The 19,453-nt window shown below is 36.9% G+C and overlaps 1 protein-coding gene across 32 annotated transcripts in view; it reads left to right on the top strand.

Moving 5' to 3' along the window:
• NRCAM (neuronal cell adhesion molecule) overlaps positions 1 to 19,453 on the top strand; it is a 151,613-nt gene that overhangs the window by 94,445 nt on the left and 37,715 nt on the right. For 30 of the 32 annotated variants that reach the window (XM_027893417.1, XM_027893407.1, XM_027893406.1 and 27 more), the window contains 10 exons: positions 1,105 to 1,216; positions 3,524 to 3,708; positions 5,124 to 5,255; positions 13,665 to 13,808; positions 14,797 to 14,908; positions 15,232 to 15,398; positions 15,482 to 15,629; positions 16,189 to 16,313; positions 17,581 to 17,610; positions 18,820 to 18,921. In XM_027893417.1, the coding sequence (XP_027749218.1) occupies positions 1,105 to 1,216; positions 3,524 to 3,708; positions 5,124 to 5,255; positions 13,665 to 13,808; positions 14,797 to 14,908; positions 15,232 to 15,398; positions 15,482 to 15,629; positions 16,189 to 16,313; positions 17,581 to 17,610; positions 18,820 to 18,921 (1,257 nt within the window). The remainder of the gene's footprint in view (positions 1 to 1,104; positions 1,217 to 3,523; positions 3,709 to 5,123; positions 5,256 to 13,664; positions 13,809 to 14,796; positions 14,909 to 15,231; positions 15,399 to 15,481; positions 15,630 to 16,188; positions 16,314 to 17,580; positions 17,611 to 18,819; positions 18,922 to 19,453) is intronic. The other 2 variants (XM_027893411.1, XM_027893389.1) reach the window with 1 other exon arrangement.

Raw genomic sequence — 19,453 nt, 5'->3', positions numbered from 1 at the left:
GAGGTTCTAGACTCTCCACTTGATATTGTGTGATGTAGAAAATTTCTGAATTTTCATAATCTCAGAAAATGAGATAGATTAGTTGCTGCTGTGACTATCAGCTGCGTTCTTGACTCTAGGCCTCCCCTTTCTCCCAACAATGCTAAGTTGTTTGTGTACTAGTTTTTAAGAAACTCACAGCACACACTGTATTTAAAATCATATCTATGTTTTTCTGTCAGTAAATATTGTACTGTACCAAACTTGGAGTTTATTGTGTTTCTAATCACATTAGAAAAAAAAATACAATTTACTGTAATGTTTCAGACTGCTACTGCACTTCAGAGCAATTTAATCCTATATATTAAATTACTATAAGAGAAAATTAAAGGATTCTCAAAAAACACTCTATAATTATAGAAAACACTCATATTATTACTTCTATAAAGGCACAGGAAATACATAATACTTCAAAAGCCAACAGAGTATAATGTCAGAAATTGGTCTTATATTTATAGCTGCCTACTTATTGTGGTTATTTCTTACAGGTTAATCAATGGTTCTTTATTACAAGACTGGGGAAAAGCTTGAATTAAAGTTAAATATACAGTAAGAGGAAAATACAAGGCTTCTGAAACCACATCTCACATTGTCTAGAAAGTATTAAAACATATTGCAAAGCAGGGCATACCTTTCATCCCCTTGGTTTATATTTCTGAGTAAAATAACTTTGCTTTATTTTGATGGAAGCCCAGAAATTTTTGGTAACTTTGAGTCTTGCCTGTGCCTCACCAGTGGCTTATTACTCTCCATAATAATTCTACTGAAGAGAATAGGGGCTGCTTAGGATTAAAGCTGCATAGTTGTCTATGTAAAAGCTTTGTATCAGTTGCTCCTGTCTTTAATAATAACATTTTTCATGTATGTGTTCAAAATCGTGGCATTTAACAGATATGTTATGTCTGTCAAAACCTCATGTGTTGAGCTCTGTAGTTGTGTTACAAAATGGCTTAAATGGCCAACGTAGAGCAAAATCTCTGTCCGAAATGTGAGAATGGATGTATGCATTTGATCAATATTGAGAGAAAAATCAGAAATTAATTATTTGAATTTTTCTTGTTCCAGCAAAGCCAGTTACAGAGAGGCAGCCCGTTCTTCTAACACCAACAGGTAGCACGAGCACCAAAGTGGAACTCAGAGGAAATGTGCTTTTGTTGGAGTGCATTGCAGCAGGATTGTGAGTTACTTTTTAGATAGCTTTTGTTTTTTTTCTAAATAGAAATACAGAAACGGAGGGAAACCTTTCAGAGATGCTGAAAATGTTACCACTGTATAAGCTTATGTGTTTCAAAGAAACAGAAGTGTAAAATGGAAATAGCTATATTAAGATCTTTCCTTGGGCTGTTTACTTGGGCATCAAATTTAAAACTGATAGACTTTAAAACCGATATGAACACATGCATGGCCTCTGCCTTCTGAGATCCCCAAACCCTATTCACAGGATACAGATTATACTGTTGGTTTTAAAGGACACAAGCATGAAATGCCATAGGGTGAAGTCAGGCAAACATCCAAAGAATTGCACTCAGGAATAAAGCCTCTATTTTTTTTCCTAAGTTTGCAATCATTAGGCTCTCAAATTATATAAAAATAGACATGAATTTGCTGTTCTAATCTGAGAAAGCTTCTTATATATGCTAGTAATTACTTAGATCAGCTAGGTGGGAGTTGTTAGAACATATCTTCAGCTCCTTACATCAGATTTCTCATTGTAATTGAGTTTAATTGCTACTCGTTTCTTCAATGCAATGCAGGTTTGCTTCTGCTGGTCATTGGCCAAGAAGAAAATTGCCGAAGAGCAATTTGACTTCATTAATTAGGTTGATCTTAAGTCAGTTTCATTCTCAGGAAGAAATCTGAGAATAGATGGGTTAGAAAATCCTCATTACCTATTTCAGGAACTGTAAACGTGTTTGCAGTGCACAAAGGCATATAATGCAGAGGGCTTTGAATTAGCCATGTAATTGTAAATCGTGCACCGTGAACACGCACGTGTGTTCACTTGCATAAGCTCTAGAGGGCTTCTCATGCACACTTGACACAGCTCAATAGGAGTGTCAGTGCAGTGTTCCTGTCTCAGCTGTGGTCTGTGCAGGTGTTTGCACCAGCAGCACCAGGAAAACCATGCCTGGGAGTGGGAGTAGCATCAGCTCAGGTAGTCTTTGTCTGCAGTATAGTTACATGCTTTTTGACAACCCTGCAATAGAAGTATTCAGTGTTCCAAACATGGGTAAAATGGCTGAATAAAACCAGTGAAAAATACAGGGTATTATACAGCATAGTGTCTTTAGCTGTCATGCAATTTAAAAAAAAAAAAAAAAATCACTGAGGGAATACTTGTCCACAAGGAACCAGATGCAGACTTCTTTAAAAACAACTATTCCTAATTGGGGACACCATAAATAACTGTCAGTGTTATAAAATCTGTGATATTAGACTGCTAAGGGACGATTTGCCCAGAGTCACTACTATTTGGGAGAGGACATTCTACTCAGTAAGAAACACCTTCTAATTTTTTGTAATTTTAAAAATATATCTCCCTGTGTTTGAACAACTTTTCAGCTGCAGTGAACAATTTGGGGTGTAGGCAAGGTTTAGACATGGTGCAGTGACAAGTAGCTATACTTGATTCAGCACTGACGTTGTTTTCTTCATTTCTTATAAGAAATATTTCTGTCTGCTTACAGCTCTGCTGTAAAATTTATGATGTTCATGAAGCATTAGGACACACTAAGGACAATTATAAACTTGTCATTATCTAGAAGCTACCTTTAAAAACACCATAAGTATCAATTTAATAGTAGAAGCACAATGAGATTTGAAACTTGTCTGCATTTATCAACCATCAGGTTTTTTAGATTAATCAGCAGACAAATGTATTCTGTAATTATTAATCTTGTGAACAGATGGCCATTGACAGTGTTAGTGAAGCTTGTAATTTCCTAGAAACAAATGCTGGCATATTTTTCGTATTTGTTGCATGAGCCCCTGAATCTGGGTAAAGGCTCTCAGAATCTCAGAATCACAGAGTATGCTGAGTTTTAAGGGACCCATAAGAATCATAAAGTCCAACCCCTAGCCCTGCACAGAACCATTCCCAAGAGTCACACCATGTACCTGAGAGTATCATCCAAACACTTGTTGAACTCTGTCAGGCTTGGTGCTGTAACCACTTCCCTGGGGAGCCTGTTCCATTACCCAGCCACCCTCTAGGTGAAGAGCCTTTTTCTAATCTGCAACCTTAACCTCCCTGGCACAACTTCAGGCCATTCCCTTGGATCCTGTCACTGGTCACCACAGAGAAGAGATTGATGTCTACCTCTCCTTTTCCCCTCATGAGGAAGTTGCAGACTGTGATGAGGTTTCCCCTCAGTCTCCTCCAAGCTTTAACTTACCAAAACATATGTTAAAAATATTAATGTATTGAACTCTTATCTTCCTTCTCTTCAGTCCCTAAATTTGATCTGTGCTTTTGCTTCTCCAGACCCACACCGGTAATCCGCTGGATTAAAGAGGGTGGGGAACTGCCAGCCAACAGAACGTTTTTTGAAAACTTTAAGAAAACTCTCAAGATTATAGATGTTTCTGAAGCTGACTCTGGGAACTACAGATGTATAGCAAGAAATACACTAGGTTCAGTTGATCATGTCATTTCAGTAACTGTGAAAGGTAATACTGAAATTATCATTAATGTAATGTTGTCAAGTATCCAGAAAACAAGAGAGAAGTAGGCTTTCTAGGATGAAGTATACCTGAAAGGATAAATGATAATGGTTAAAAAATACCCTGAGGAAACAATCATTAAACTATCTGAATTCTAGCACTGGAAGGACTGTCTCTAATCTCGTTTTCCTTTTTTAATATTCTTTTATAAAGCATCAGACTAAATTGATATTGTACTGTAACAGTAGTAAGATAATTCATTAGTTTGCACCAGTACGACATTTATTCTGGATCCTTTGATTTTCTGTCATTAGACTGCTTCTTTCTCTTGTTTTTATATTTTCTTCCCCATCCCTCTTCATCATCTCTTTCTTATTTTCTCCATTTTTTTCTGCACACCATTCTTATAGCCCAGATTCTTTCTTTTCCATTTTACAATTGTCTTATAGTCTTATATTCTTCCTTTTTCTCTCTTAACTGACATTTCTGAGTTTCAGTCTTCATGTTTTTTTACTTAAAATGATGCTTTACTAGTTCTAAAAACATTTACAATATATTTGTCTAAACAGGAGTTGTAAGTATGTTGTGAATACCATGAAACAAAAAACTGTAATGGCAGCTAATTAGTCATTGAAATAATCAGTTGTAGTGTTTACTTTGCATACAAAATAGCCCTTTATTGTCTTGTAGATCAGCATCATTTTATGATCACATTGAACATCCATTTTAAGAGAAGTTTAATTTTCTGTTTTCATCTGTGTATCAATTCAAAGTCTGAAATTTAATTGCAAGATGTGATAGCATATGCTCTTTGTGGTTATTTATTCTAAAAACAATGGAGAAATAGTTGGATACCTTTTACTAGGAACAGTGTTCCACCCATTCTGATCTCAGTGTGGTTTCATCTGTCTCAGGTAAACATCTGACCCCACTGCAATCATCCATTGAATTTAGTTAGACCAAGGGTTTTTCCTTCTCTAAGTTTCACCCTTGACATGAAATCTTTTTATATAATCAAACCTAAATTAATTCCTAACAGCCGAACTACTGTGAGCGTGGATATCTCTGAAATTAATCAAAATACCACTGCAACCTCTGCAGATGCCACACTCAGAGAAATTTTGCTTGCTTTAGGAAAGGCAAATTAGATTCAAAGCAGGCAACCCTAAGTGAAAGAAAACCCTTGTTGTTTGTATCAGAATTTTAATGCAAAAGGTAGCCATTAGGTCAGTTTAGCCAATGTATAATCTACCAGTTAATCCTTGGGTATCACACAGAGGGAGATAAAGTAACAGTACAAGTGTAAGTCTGTATCTACACATACCTTGTTTGAATTATCTTCTGGTTACTGTACCTGTGCCTTATGACTTTCTGTACATAATTCTCGAAAATAATTGCTGTCTTTCTCCTTTTAAACCCAGCTGCCCCGTACTGGATAACGGCACCCAGAAACTTGGTCTTGTCTCCTGGAGAAGATGGAACACTGATCTGCAGAGCTAATGGCAACCCAAAGCCTAGTATAAGCTGGTTGGCAAATGGCGTTCCCATAGCAAGTAAGATTCCTAATTACCTTACAGGAGCATGAGTAAGAAAATATGAGGAATTTCAGGTTGGGTTTTTTTCACATATAAGTGAAGAGCCTGTATTTGAGTAGTTTTTGCCTGACAGGTAATACTAAATTATAAAATATGTGGTAAAAATACTGTGGTTCATGAAAGTGGGACAACAAAATGTGCCCCTAACATGTCTGAGAGCACTAAAATTTGTAAGCATACTCCTGGTTGTTCCGTCTGGTGTTCTACTGGTAAGTATATTTGTGGAGATCAGTTGGTAGTAACAAAACTGTGGCATTTGTCCCTTTCACAAAGCCATTACTGGGTTGTAATTTTTACCCTTGTGTTTCTGTGGCAGTTGTGTCTACTAGATCTCTCCTTTGCTGCCCACTGCAACTCTAATGTTGTGTAGGAGCCCTGAATGTGACATAAAAGATCAAGTCCTCACATCTGTGGATATATAGAGCACTTGTAGGATTTGCAGGATTTGCAGTACACTGCAGGATTTGCAGCTTAGCGTATGTTAGAGCCTTCCAGCTGTCATTACTAAGAAGCTGCGGCAGCAAAACTGACTGAACGTGTCAGCACCTACCTGGCAAACAGCTTGTGCCAAGTAGGTGTCAAAGAAAAAGAACCCCTAAGGCAGCGGAATGGCTGTTTCTGTGTACATGGGAACAAAAAGCAGGCCTGAATTGGTAATTGAGTCACTTAATTGTCCTTATACGGTCAATGCTGTATGACAGACGCAAGGTAGCCACTATATATAGCACAACTTGACTTGGGAAGGACTTGCTGGAGGACGCTGCAGGGAGTGCACTCTGCATACGCTGTGCCGCAAAGTCACGCTTGGTTCTTCTAGCTTTACCCTTCCTCATTCACAAAACAATAGTATAAAAATGGACAATTTGCCCTGCTGGTTCATGAGAGACAATGTACTCTAAAATAATGGTCTCTGCTTACCTGTTTAAAGTGTGACAATGTCACTTGCAGAAGTTTCCTTAGGAGTTGTTTACATCTGTTGATGAAACAATGTCAGCCGGTTTGGGACAGGGGGAAGGATTGTCTACAGTCAAATCTAGGAAATAGTAACAGGTAAATGAGAACCCTCAACGGATACATTTGAAGTATTTAGTATACAAGCGAGATTAAACTTAATTGGTTATTTAGCAAATAACCTGTTTCATGAATCATAATTAAATGTAAGTTGAGATCTCTAGCCTGAGATTTAAAATGACAAGTTTCCATTGGTTAAATATGTTATGTAAGCTGACATTAACCACCTCATCAAACAATGGTTTTACAGGAAAACAGGAAAGTATCAATGTAGTTTTTTATTGTTTATGTTTATACACAAATATATCATAGTGCCTGCCTTATCGTAGAAGTTGGGTACCTGTCTTTCACTTTTCATTCTGTGTTTTTGGTGGTCTCCTCTTCCTTTGCTATTTTCTACATATTTACAATTCACTTTTTGTTTGTTTGTTTGTTTGGAGAAGACTTTTATCCTGCTTTCCCTGTAGACTAACTCTTATTTCAGGCCTCCTGACTAATAAAATCATTCTCACCTGGCTGTGAGAGTCACCTTTGCCTTGCACTGCTTCCTTGTCAAAGCTGTAGGACATGCTGTTCAAATGACAGACAGGTACATTTTCTAGAAAAAGCAATGATGTATTCTGCATTTTTGCAGGATAGCAGTAAAATCAGGGTTTTCAGAAGCAGCTGCAGGATGCCACCAAATTTCCCAAATACAAAGGCAGCATATATTGGCTGGCTGGCCTTGAGGAACCAGTACACAGAGTCTTGTTGAAGAGAACTCAGTAAAATTTAAAAGACTTTAATTAAATTACCCACTCAAACTTAGTAGGGGAAAAAAAAAGGAAAGAACACAGGAAATAAACAAGTGGGTAGCTCAGCCTTATGCGAAAGGTCACTTTCACTACTTAGAAAAGCTGAAGTTTTATCCCCCTTAAATATTTAAGTGCAAGATGTTTGGATGCTCCAGCACAGTGCATCTGTCAGCACATCTAAGAGAAGCATCATAATCACAGAAAGTGCAGTTCTTAAAATTCTTGTGATTATTTATTATTCTGAGTTATCAAAAGCTGTTCTGGAAACTCCCAAGTACAGTGGGCCTTTATGTTCACTTGTTACTAAATTATAGAATTGAGCCCCTCGTCTTCCAGCTGAATGATTAGTAAATCACTGTAAAAGGAAACTAAAGCAGCTGTTTCAGCTTCAGGGCAGTGCTGAGAGAGCTACACCCATGGCAGGATTTCAAAGAAAAAGAGCTACATTTGAATTTCAAAGCCCTGCTGTCATCATATATCCCACAATGTGCCTCCTGTGGCCTAGTAATCTGTTTGCAATACTTTAATTTTCTGTCGGAAAGCACAACTGGGAGATCCTTAATTCTTCCGGTTTTGTTTTTTCATAATAGAGTCAGACAAGGAAGGGGGAATGTTGAAGAAAGAACCATTCGTCCATGTCTCAGTCAAAGGCTGAGGCTTAAATGTCAATGGGGAAAAGGGAAAAATAAAGAAAAATGTAGTGTGTATTAAGTACCTATGAAAAAAAATTGCAATGGTGTAAATCTTGTTCAAGATTATAATAATCTGAGTAAACCAATATTTTAAGAGGAAGATTTTAGCTTTTTCTGTAATATTTTAATTAATTTTCTGCAACAATAATGCTGAAAAGAAAAACACCATCATTTCTGAAAAAACAAAGCTGCTTCAGACTTATTGGAGTGATAAGGACCTAACCTAACCTCTTAATGTTTACCAACAGGAGTATTTTGAACTCACGTGCACTGTCCTTTTGAGGTCAATTGGAATTACTTTGGCAAGTAGCAATTGAAAGTTCAGGCCATGACTCTGTCTTGCCTTGTGCTTCAATTAGCACTCAAGGTCTGCATTATTTATACCGCTGCATAATCCATTGTGTCTTACTTCTTTGATATTCAGCATGGTTTTATGAAAGGGAAACCATGCATAAAGTATCTCAACTTTTAAGAAAGTAACAACCCAGATTAATTGAGAAGGGGAAGCACTTTCATAATTGGACTTCAGAAAGGCATTGGAAATACTGTACAAAAGACAAATTTATTGGTTCAGTGGTTTATAGTTCATGATGAGCTATTAATTATTAGATACAGACACCTAGATTTGTACAAAGTAGTGCACACAAAGGCACTGTTTATCATCTTTCAACATGTTCTTACCATGTTTATATCACATTTCACATTGAATTTCTAGATTTGAGTTAGTCTCCATTAGTACTCATATTGAATTTAAGGGAGAAACATTAGCCTTTAGATTTCCTTCATGAAAGGCCTTGATAATCTCTGGCTCAGAGATTTGTCATCCATTGAGTTTTCTCTGAGTATACACACACACTGTATATACTGGCTGTGCATGGCAGCCATGGGGGGGTGGGGAGAAATTTGCTGGACTCTGGTGTCCTAAGAAGTTCAGTCTCATACAAGAAAGTACTGCCAGGGCAGGCATCTATCCCCTGCTTCTGCTGTCATTGTGTTGGAACTGTGCATCTGGCCTAGGAAGTGCAGGAGCTATAAAACCTTTGATAATATTTTTTTTTTTTTTTAAATTTTGCACAAGATAATTAAAGGATGGTCACAATTAGTGCTGGTAAAACATTTCCTTTGGAGATAATGGAACTATCAGAATCAGAAACTCGGAAACAAGGATTTCTGTGATCACAGGAAAATATTTTGCTGAGAAGCATGTGAGATTGGTAAGAAAAGGAAAAGGGCATTCTTTACCATTTCAGTCATTCAGTTATAGGTAGTTTTAACCCTAGAAAGACTTTTCTTGTTTTGAATTTTGTTACTATATTCATAAGTTACTCATGAATGGGAGTTTTTGGAATAAGCAAGTGAAGAACAATAGGATACTTTAGCAAAAGTTAGTATAATATAAAGGATCCTGATGATCCTCTCAGAAGATGAAAAGCATGAGTATCGCTATAAAAAGACCACATGTTACTACACTGATAGCAGGAAAAAAAGCACCTAAGCTTCTATATTTTCTTTCTTTATATATTTTCACAGTAACAGTGTCTTCAAAGCTATCTCTGAACTTAGAGTTGTTAAAGATCATGGCTTAAGAGCCATTACTAATCTCACACTCGGATTTACATTCCCTATTGTTTGTGCCTAAACTTAAGAAAAGAATTGTAGTAATCTTAGAACTTTGATAACAAATGTTCAGTATAAAAATCTACTGCAGGAAAAGATCACTCAGACAGACCTGATATAGTAATTTACTGAGTTCTAAGCAGTAAATTTAGATATATAAAATATTTAATAAGTACGGGTGGGTTGGTGGTCAAGTGTTTACTACATTTATAGTTAGAATGCAATACAAAGATCTTCACATAAGGTTACTCTAAGTATCTCAAATGTTACATGAATGCAAAAACTTGTCACTTACTAACCCATTGATGTTTGGTGTCAGGTAAGTAATTCTTACCTGACTCCTTATTATTGGGAGCAAATGTTGGCTGTTACAGGACACCTTCTTAACTGCCCTGTTACAGCAACAGAACTCCTATAGCAAATCCTCATCATTCATATACTGGTTTTACAAGCCCGTTTTAAGTATTACGTACTTTGGCTATCAGTTCAAAATTCAGATTTGGCTATCATGTCTTTTTTGTGCAGCTATCTTGTAATGTGTCCAGAATACTCTTACAGGCAAACAAGCAGTGCTTGAGTGGCCCTACGCTCCTTTTTCCCTAGTAAAAGGGGGGGGGGGGGGGGTAAAAAAAAAAAAAAGACTAGATTATGGAAAGGGCTGAAGTACTATACGCCTATTTTGCTTCAGTCTTTATTTACTAGCAAGACTGACCTTTGGGAATCCTGGGTCCCAGAGACCAGGGAAAAAGACTAGAACGAGCTTGTACCCTTGGTGGAAACGGATCAGGTCATGGGATACTTAGGCTAACTGGACTTAGCAAGTAAGCCCACAGGCCCTGATGGGATGCACTCACAAATGCTGACTAAGCTGCCATATGTCATAGCAAGGACATTCTGGATAATCTTGGATTGATCATGGTAACTGGGAGAAGTGCCCGAAGACAGGAGGAAAGCAAACGTTACTCTTATTCTCAAGAAGAGCAAATAGGAGAAACCAGAGGACTACAAGCTGGTCACCTTCACCTTGATCCCTGGAAATGTGATGGAGCAGCTAATTCTGGAAACCACTTCCAGGCACATTAAGAACAAGAAAGCTGTCAAGAGTAGTTAGCATGGCTTCACCAAGGGCAAATCATGCTTGCCCAACTTGACACATTTCTATGATGAAGTGGCTGGCTGGGTAGGTGGGGGGAAGAGTAGTGGATAATGTCTAGCTAGACTTTAGTGAAGCCTTTGACACTGTCTCCTATTGGATGTTCATAGACAAGCTGTTGATGTATGGGCTGGACAGAAAAATGGCTGAATGGCCAGGCCCAGAGAGGGTTATCAGTGGCACAAAGTCCAGCTGGAGGCCGGTAACTAGTGGTGTACCCCAGGAATCTGTCCTATTAGCGTCTTCATTAATGATCTGGATGATGAGGCAGAGTGTACCCTCTTTTTTTTGGGGTTTGCTGATGACATGAAAGTGGGAGGAGTGGCTGATATACGAGAGGCTGAAATACTACTATTCCAAGGGATCTTATCGGGCTGGAGAAATGGGCTGACAAGAAACTCACGAAGTTCAGCAAACTGAAGGACAAAGTCCTGCTAATGGGGAGGAACCCTAGTGCCAGCATGTGATGGGGAGAATCTAGCTGGATAGTAGTTTAGCAGAAAAGGACTGGGGCATCCTGGTGAACACCAAGTTGACCATGAGCCAGCAATGTGCCTTTGCGGCAAAGAGGCTAAAGTTATCCTTGGCTACATTAGACAACGCATTGCCAGCAGGTCAGGGGAGGTGATCCTTCCCTCATCTGGACACAGTTCTGGGCAACTGGCTCTAGGTGGCCCTGCTTAAAATGGAATTTGGGTCAGATGACCAACACGGGTCCCTTCCAGCCTCAGTGATTCTGTGTGCTGTGTGTGCAGCAGCAGGTGCTTAAGATCATTAAAAATGCTGGATGATACAGCATCTAACTTGTATGGCCTGGCCCTGCAAAACACAGTGTAATACACGGGCAAAGGCTTGTAGGTTCTATTGTTGTTGGGCAGGAGGATAAGGCATGTCAGATGACAGGCTGTTGACTAGATGCCAGTCTCAACAGGGAGCTTTTGAATCAATGCCCTGTAGCATGCAAGTGGCTAGACCAGTTAAAAGGAAGCACAGACTAACCTGACACTTTCCTCTTCTCTTTCCTCCTGGGACCTACAGCTTGAAGCCATTTTCTAAGAACAGGCACCTACCTCCTTTCCTTTAGATAGCTGAAAAGGGATGTCTCTTTTTATTCTTAAATAAAGCAGTAGAAAGATGCTATCCCTCTTTTTACATAATAATTTAATGGTTAGATTATTGTTTTATAACCCAGGTCCTTCTTCAGTCATAGTGAGTTGAATTAATGGCTTCCATCTCTTTGGATTGGCCCTACCATCAGCCTGTGAGGCTGGATATAGATACATAGATTATGAGAGTGTGTGTGAAGGGGTCAGTCTGTACACTCATTAAAGACCTTTCCGTATGCAAAAAGTGCTGCAGGATACAAAGGATATGAGTGGAGGGGAGCCCAGAGCCTAGGGCAGGAAATAACCATGATTGGAATGGCTGTGGGCAAATCTCCATCCTCCTAGGAGGGCAGTTGTGCCTATTTTCTATTTAACTGTGATTTGTATGCAGAAACAGACCATTTCTCACAGCTGGCTGGCCTGCCTGCTGGGCTACTCACCTGCTTCGTTTGTTTTCGTCCCATGAATCTTTTAATGAAAATGGCATTTACACAGAGTAGGGAGCAATGTGAGACATAGAACACAATAGGAAGTAAAGCAAAAGAGATAAAAAAATAAGTGCCAGCAATCCAGAATTCCAGAGAATAAGCATTTAAAATCCCAGTGGTACCTTTGTTTCCTTTCTGAGTTTTTTGAATTTGTGATGTTGATTTGAACTCAGAGCGATGGAAGACCAGAGGGAAAAATGGAGTTGAAAACTGTTCTTGAGGCAACTCTTTGGAAATTGATGTAATTACTTTACATGAAAAATGGCCTTAGAGTTCACTCAACATGGAAATACCCTTAAGCAGAAGCACAGAACTGTGGTCCTCTTTGTCTGGTTTCTTCTCTTGTAGAGAATTCAGTAGTAGATACTTAAAGAAAATGCAGAAGAAATTTCTCCATTTTCTTTACAGATAAGTACTAAGGCATTGTCTCAATCAAAAGGTCCTGTCACTTATGGGAAATGGATGTTAATTTAGTTGATTGATCTTTTCTGTGAGTCCAAATAATTGAGAAAAATTTTTATATGAAATTGTCTTCTGCAAATATACTTATTCTCTGAAGCTTCAATATTGATGGTGCATCCAAACTAGGATATATACATGTATTTTTAATATAAGAACATTAATTTTACTATTAACTTTCAATAATAATAATACATCTGCTTTTTAATACATTAATATTATAATCTGCTTTTTCTTAATATTTTCTTGAAATATTAAACCATAGTTTCTGCATTTTTATTGTTACAAGCTAAGTTCTTTCTCCATTGTACCTGTCTAACTCCATCCCTTTGGAAGATAACTGACCACTATTATTCTTCAGTATTATCTTAGAATTTTATTTTCAGTTATGTCCTTGATGCTTCTGAGATGCAAGAGCTGTTTGACAGCTCAGACTACTCCAGAACAGTCAAGGAAATTCCAATGTATTCCAATTCCCTTACATAAGGGAAAGAGTGCCACCTGCTGAATTCCTAACTGCTCTTGTGAAGACCATTTCTTGATTTTGTGGGAAGGAATTGCTTATTCTTTACTCTGAGGTAGTTTTCAACTGAGTATGGCTATTTTTATATTTGGAGAATTATTTATGGTATAACAGTTGATTTGAAACTTTAAAGTCACAGAGGACTGTGTCATTCTATCAGCACTTTCTTTTGACATTCAGAAATACTTTCTTATTTTTCTAGATATTGTGTGTATTTGCCTGAATCTTGTCATATCTGTATTTTTCCTCTATATTGCATGTAAAATACAATCTCAGCTTCATTTCTTTGGAAAAGAAACAAAAAACTCTCCAAAAATGGTAACTCAACCATCCTGAGTAAATATTGTAGAATTGGAAAACCTTCCATTACGTATTAAAATTCACGTCTTTACCAGTGAACAAACACTCAGGAAAAAACCATAAAGGGCATATTGGTCTTTCAGATTCTTCTCTTCAGAAGTATGAAACTTACAGTCCAAGAGCATTTTAGGAAAAGCAATAATTCTTTTTCTTTACATCAACAGTTGCCCCCGAAGATCCTAGCAGAAAGGTAGATGGTGACACCATTATTTTCTCACACGTGCAAGAAAGGTCGAGTGCCGTCTATCAGTGCAATGCTTCTAATGAATATGGATACTTGCTAGCAAATGCATTTGTGAATGTTCTGGGTAAGAAACAGATTTTATATTTTTCAGTTTTCTTAGGTATTTAGTTGTCTGCTGCTACTACACAGACTCTATGTTCAAGCCTTGCTTGAGGTCTTTAGTGAGAATCAATGTATTTTCTGACCCCTGTAAAAAAAAGAAGTATACATACCTGTTTTTTCTAGGATTTTCCTGAGTTTTAGTTTCACTGTACCTAAGTAAGAAGGATAGTTGTGAAAGCTGAAGAAAACTTGGAAGAAACTTTCTCTCTCTCTCTCTCTCTGTTTTTTTTATTTATTTGTTTTTATGTAAATCAAGGAAATGGAAGTGTAACAAATAAGGCTGGAATTAGTATTCCTTAAGGTAGTGTGTTTCAGTACAGTTTCATTATGTGTGGATATTTTGCATCAGTTGAACCGATGAATCTCTAAAATACCGTTGCAAGGGGACATGATTATGCATTTGTCTGGAAGGCCTCCCAAGACTGTGTTTCTGGTTACAAGATGTTGTGGCCTCTCTAATTCATGCTGAATTTAACAAAGCTAGTAACAAAATTCTCAGCAGAATGGCGTCTAACGATTCTACTGCAGGAGCTGGCACATATGTTGATTGAGAGACACTGCCTTTTCAAAGAAACAAAATGTAGGTGTTGCACCAAAAATATATCCTAGCTTCTTTGTGCCTGCAGGTTTGTTTGGATTATATAGTTCACTCTGTTCCCAGGAGATCATCTTCTTGAAGTATTTACTGATTTAAAATTTTCCAATTGAAATCATTGACTTTGCTACCCACCACTGTGACTTGTAAACAGGCAAGAAACATTTGTTTTTCACAAGATAATTCCCCTGCATTAACTTCTCCTCAGGCTAGTGCCAGTAGAACGTATTTGGACCTTGACTGAGACCAGAAATCAGCCCAGAGGAGGATGTTAACATACAATCCTTTAGGCCAATCTCGATGTCTTTGGACTTTGTATCTTTTTATCTATATCCAGATATCTTTGTCTTTTCAGCTGAACCACCAAGAATTCTTACTCCTGCTAATAAGCTGTATCAAGTCATCGCAGATAGTCCTGCATTGCTAGACTGTGCTTATTTTGGGTCACCTAAGCCTGAAATTGAATGGTAAGCTGGAGTTGTGCTTGAGATATGGAAAATGAGCTGTTCATATCTATGGAGACAAACACTTAAAGCTTTAAAACTATTTAAACTCTATTTACAATTTTAAAATAGCGTATTTTAAAATACATGCTGATTACAATTCGCTAATACAATATTACATATACTTAATATAACAACAGTTATCTCCACCGAGTCAAGCTTAAATTTCTTTATGTGATTCCATCTGTATTTTTTAATGTGGCAGTTCTAAGTTTGCATTTTCTGATAATAAAATACTACAGACTTTAACTTTGATGCTGGATAATGATATTACTTTTTACATAAAGGTTTAAGGGAGTGAAAGGTAGCATCTTGCGTGGAAATGAATACGTTTTCCATGATAACGGAACCTTGGAAATTCCGGTGGCTCAGAAAGATAGTACTGGTACATACACATGTGTAGCAAGGAATGAATTAGGAAAGATACAAAATGAGGTGCACTTGGAAATTAAAGGTAAGAAATTAATCATTCGTTCATCACTGATTAGAACAGAATTTCAGACATTCTGAATATCTAATATTAATTTTAAATTTCAGATCCAACAATGATAATTAAACAGCCAGAATACAAAGTGGTTCAGAGATATGGCCAAGTTTCATTTGAGTGTATAATAAAACATGATTCTACCTTACTACCAACAGTTATATGGTTGAAGGACAATGATGAACTTCCAGATGATGAAAGGTAAGGATCAGATAGTTTTCCTGTTTTTTTTTTTTTATTTTCTAGGTCCTTTTGTCTACTTCTTTTCCTCATCTCTGAATGGAACATATTGACCTATTGACATTTTCCAAGGAAGACTGATAAGTATTATAACTATTCCATATTTGGTGACTGATGGACTTACCTAGTGTGATGAAAATATTAAGATAGAATTAAAATAAAATGAGATGTAAACATTTATAAAAATGGTGCTCACTGACAATGTATATTAAGTGTAAGAAGAAGAGAATTGATATAAGAAGTCAAACAGATAATAGAAGACTATTTTGCTGTAGATCACATATATTTAAAATTTGTTTGAATGTATTTGGAAAGAAAAGCACATTAGGATAGACAGTTACTGTGGGAACGCGCTCAAGAGCAATATAGGAAATGAAAGCTTACATTGTCCCATAGCTTACCTTGTTGTTTAGGTATCTGCTGAAATACACACGTATGGGATTAGATAATGTCTTATGCGAGTTTCTTATAACACTGCCAGTTATTGAAAAATCAGTGGCTGAATCTATTGTATTTACAGGTTTCTAGTTGGTAAAGACAACTTGACCATTATGAATGTAACTGATAAAGATGATGGAACATACACTTGCATAGTTAATACTACTCTGGACAGTGTTTCAGCAAGTGCTGTGCTTACTGTTGTTGGTAAGAATATTCTCAAATTTTATGATAGCGGAACTGTGTTTAATTACTGTTAAGTATTAAAACAGCATTAGATTTAAACTGAAAAGCACAAACATAGTTTTGGTTTCTAGGACAGGACAAGGGAAATGCCACCTTTGTGTAAATGTGTTTCAGTTTTTAAAAAATGTATTCTTACCCTAAAGTTTGCCTTTGAATCAGCTACGTACAAAAAGGTCCAGTTGCTACAGGACACATTTGCTTTCGCATTGTATAGGTTTTTATTTTGACCACATTTAAGCTAGCAGAGGATTTGTTCATAAACATATAAAATCGCAGAATGGTTTGAGTTGGAAGGGACCTTAAAGATCATCAAGTTCCAACCCCCCTGCCTTGCACAGGGACACCTTCCACAGAACCTCTCTGGGCAGCCTGTCCAGTACCTCACCACGCTCACAGGAAAGAATTGTTACTAATACCTAATCTGAACCCAGTCTCCGTCAGCTAGGGCCATTCCCCACTGTCCTGTTGCTATATGCCCTTGTGCAAAGTCCCTCTCCAGTCTCTTGTAGCCCCCTTTAGGTTCTGGGAGGCTGCCTTCTCTTCTCCAGGCTGAACAGCCCCAACTCTCTCAGCCTGCTTTCATGGGAGAGGTGCTTCAGCCCCATGATCAACTTCGTGTCTCTACTCTGGACTCATTCCAACAGCTCCATGTCTTTCTTGAACTGGGAGTATGTTATCTCGGGAATCTCTTTCGCAACTACAGTATAGTTCAGAAAGACTGAGCGTACTTGGTTGTATGACTTCCCAAGGATTTTATTTTTACCTTAGTTCTCTGTTAAGTTTTTATGATTTCAGATTATTGCAGAATATATTACTTTGCACCTTTTCCAATTTGTAAGAAAGTTTTAAGTAGATGTCCTAAATGATTCTTATCTGAGTTCAAGCTGAGACTCAAAGTCAAGTACATGTTTTAAATTTGTTTTGTGATCTTATGCCTATCCAGGAATGATCTAAGCCATGCAATTAGTACTTATTTAAAAGTTTTTATATGATTGCTTACTTTATTTATTTTCTTGATCTAGCCATCTTTTAAAAATAAATAAAACATTCAAGAATAGTTTTATAGCTTTTCAGTGAAAAATTATCAATTTATTATTTTAAATTAACCATTTACTCTAAGTAAGGTAACTTTTCTTTGTCTCTAATAACTAAAGTCTTTAACCGCCTACAGTATTCTGTTTCTTTGGCTACTAACTGATCAAATCCTTTATATTAATGTCCTTTTCAGCTGCTCCCCCAACTCCAGCTATCATTTACGGTAAACTAATATGAAGTTCTCTATCTACATCATCTGGCAGATATATTTCTGATTTGCTATTGCGAAGTGCAACATCTTTTTTTTCCCCCTTTTCCTCTGTGTGTGTTTGTGTCTGTTTGTGTGGTTTCATCCCATTTTACCAACTTATTCATTACTGGAATACTGGACTCTGGAATTTTACAGTGCAGGCTGCTTTGTATTTTAGGGAATTTTAGGGATTTTCAGAGATAAATTATTTGTATAAGGTTGGTTATAGTACAACAATGTTTTTCTCATTGGTAAATCCACTCCTAAGATGAATATGACCATAATGACCAATGTGGCTTACAATTGATGAAATCGCTAAGATTTTAAAGTTAAAGCTGAAATTAAAAAAAAAAAATCATCTGTTAGTCAGACACAGTCTTGAATTTGATGGTATAAAGCCTTTAATTTTTTAGCATGTTTTCTGGATTTAGGTTTTAAAGTGCAAATGCTAAAACGCTTCAAGGTATAAGGATCTTAAGCACTTTTATATAAATCTTATCACATTCAATGAAAATGCTTATGTATTCTTAAATGAACCCACTCATTAGTCTTGATTTTTGTGTAAAAAATCATATAATGAATTACCTTTGGGAATTTGGAATGGACAGTTACATCTTTATGCGTTATAAGGATGCATAGTAACAGATTGCATGGACTGATTATATGTCTGGACTTTTTTAAAAGAGCAGCAAAAAATAAATGAGTCAGTAACTTGCAATTAGTTTCTGTTTGAACTATACTTGATTGAATTCATATGAAAAATGTTTGTAGTGCTTCTGAAAAAGCTTCTTTGATCTGAATGCTTCTTTATTTTCCATGTTTTGTTAGATACTTCTACTACACTAGATAACGACCTATAATCATTCAAAGATAAACTAAACATGCATTTCACAATTCCTTGCATCTCATCTCATTTTTATATCAAAGTGCGCTCAGACATAGATAAAAATAAATACAGATTGTTGTTAATGTATAGAAGTTTTCAGGTTGCGTCAGTTCTCCCCTTTTCATTTGTTTTGTAACAATTGCATGCTAATGGTCATTAAGTCCCACTTACATAAGTGAGTAGATATGTCCTGCTGTATTTGTGGAATTCTTTTGATTGGAATGTAAGGATTTTTTAAAAATATAATTCTACATATTCTGGTGTGGTTATTTACTTTGTGTCCACTTGATTTATAGCTCGGCCAAATCCACCCTTTGACTTGGAATTGACAGGTCAGCTAGAAAGAAGCATTCAGCTTTCTTGGATACCAGGAGAAGAAAACAACAGTCCCATTACACGTATGTCTGTTTGTATCTACTACATTACATTGGCAGCATTACCTCAACTGTTCTCAAATTCCAAAGATTTCTGAGATAAATTTTGTGTGCAGCATGGAAAATCTTAAATTAATTCTCTGCAACTGCCATTTAATTACATTACAAAAATTCACCTAATGTCCTCTACCATACAGCCAAGCAGAAAGACTTCTTTACTGCCCAAAAGAGCTGGGCCTTTTTATTCAAAAACCTGTGCCAGATAACATAGAAGTTAATGCACATATGAGGTCTATCTGACAAGGTCCAGTCTTATGAATATGTAGAGAGTAGACTTTTTTATTAGTTGTATGCCCTTGAAAGAGAGAGCTACTACCATCTTGCATTAACTCCTTTGTAATTCCTGGGAATTTGAAATAGGATCAGTACCACTATCTTTAGGGATTATCCATCACTACTGATACAGAAGCTTATTCTTCATGAAAATATAAGGCATATAAAACATTGTTTTTCTGGTTTTCCTTCTTTTTCTAGTCCAGACAGTTAAAAGAGCAAA

This window comes from Empidonax traillii, unplaced genomic scaffold (assembly GCF_003031625.1).
Source record: "Empidonax traillii isolate 1590-97213 ecotype Southwest subspecies unplaced genomic scaffold, ASM303162v1 scaffold388:size1278207, whole genome shotgun sequence".
NCBI classification, from domain to species: domain Eukaryota; kingdom Metazoa; phylum Chordata; class Aves; order Passeriformes; family Tyrannidae; genus Empidonax; species Empidonax traillii.
Note: the sequence above shows the minus strand (reverse complement) of the source record. Positions and strands in the feature narration are given on the sequence as shown.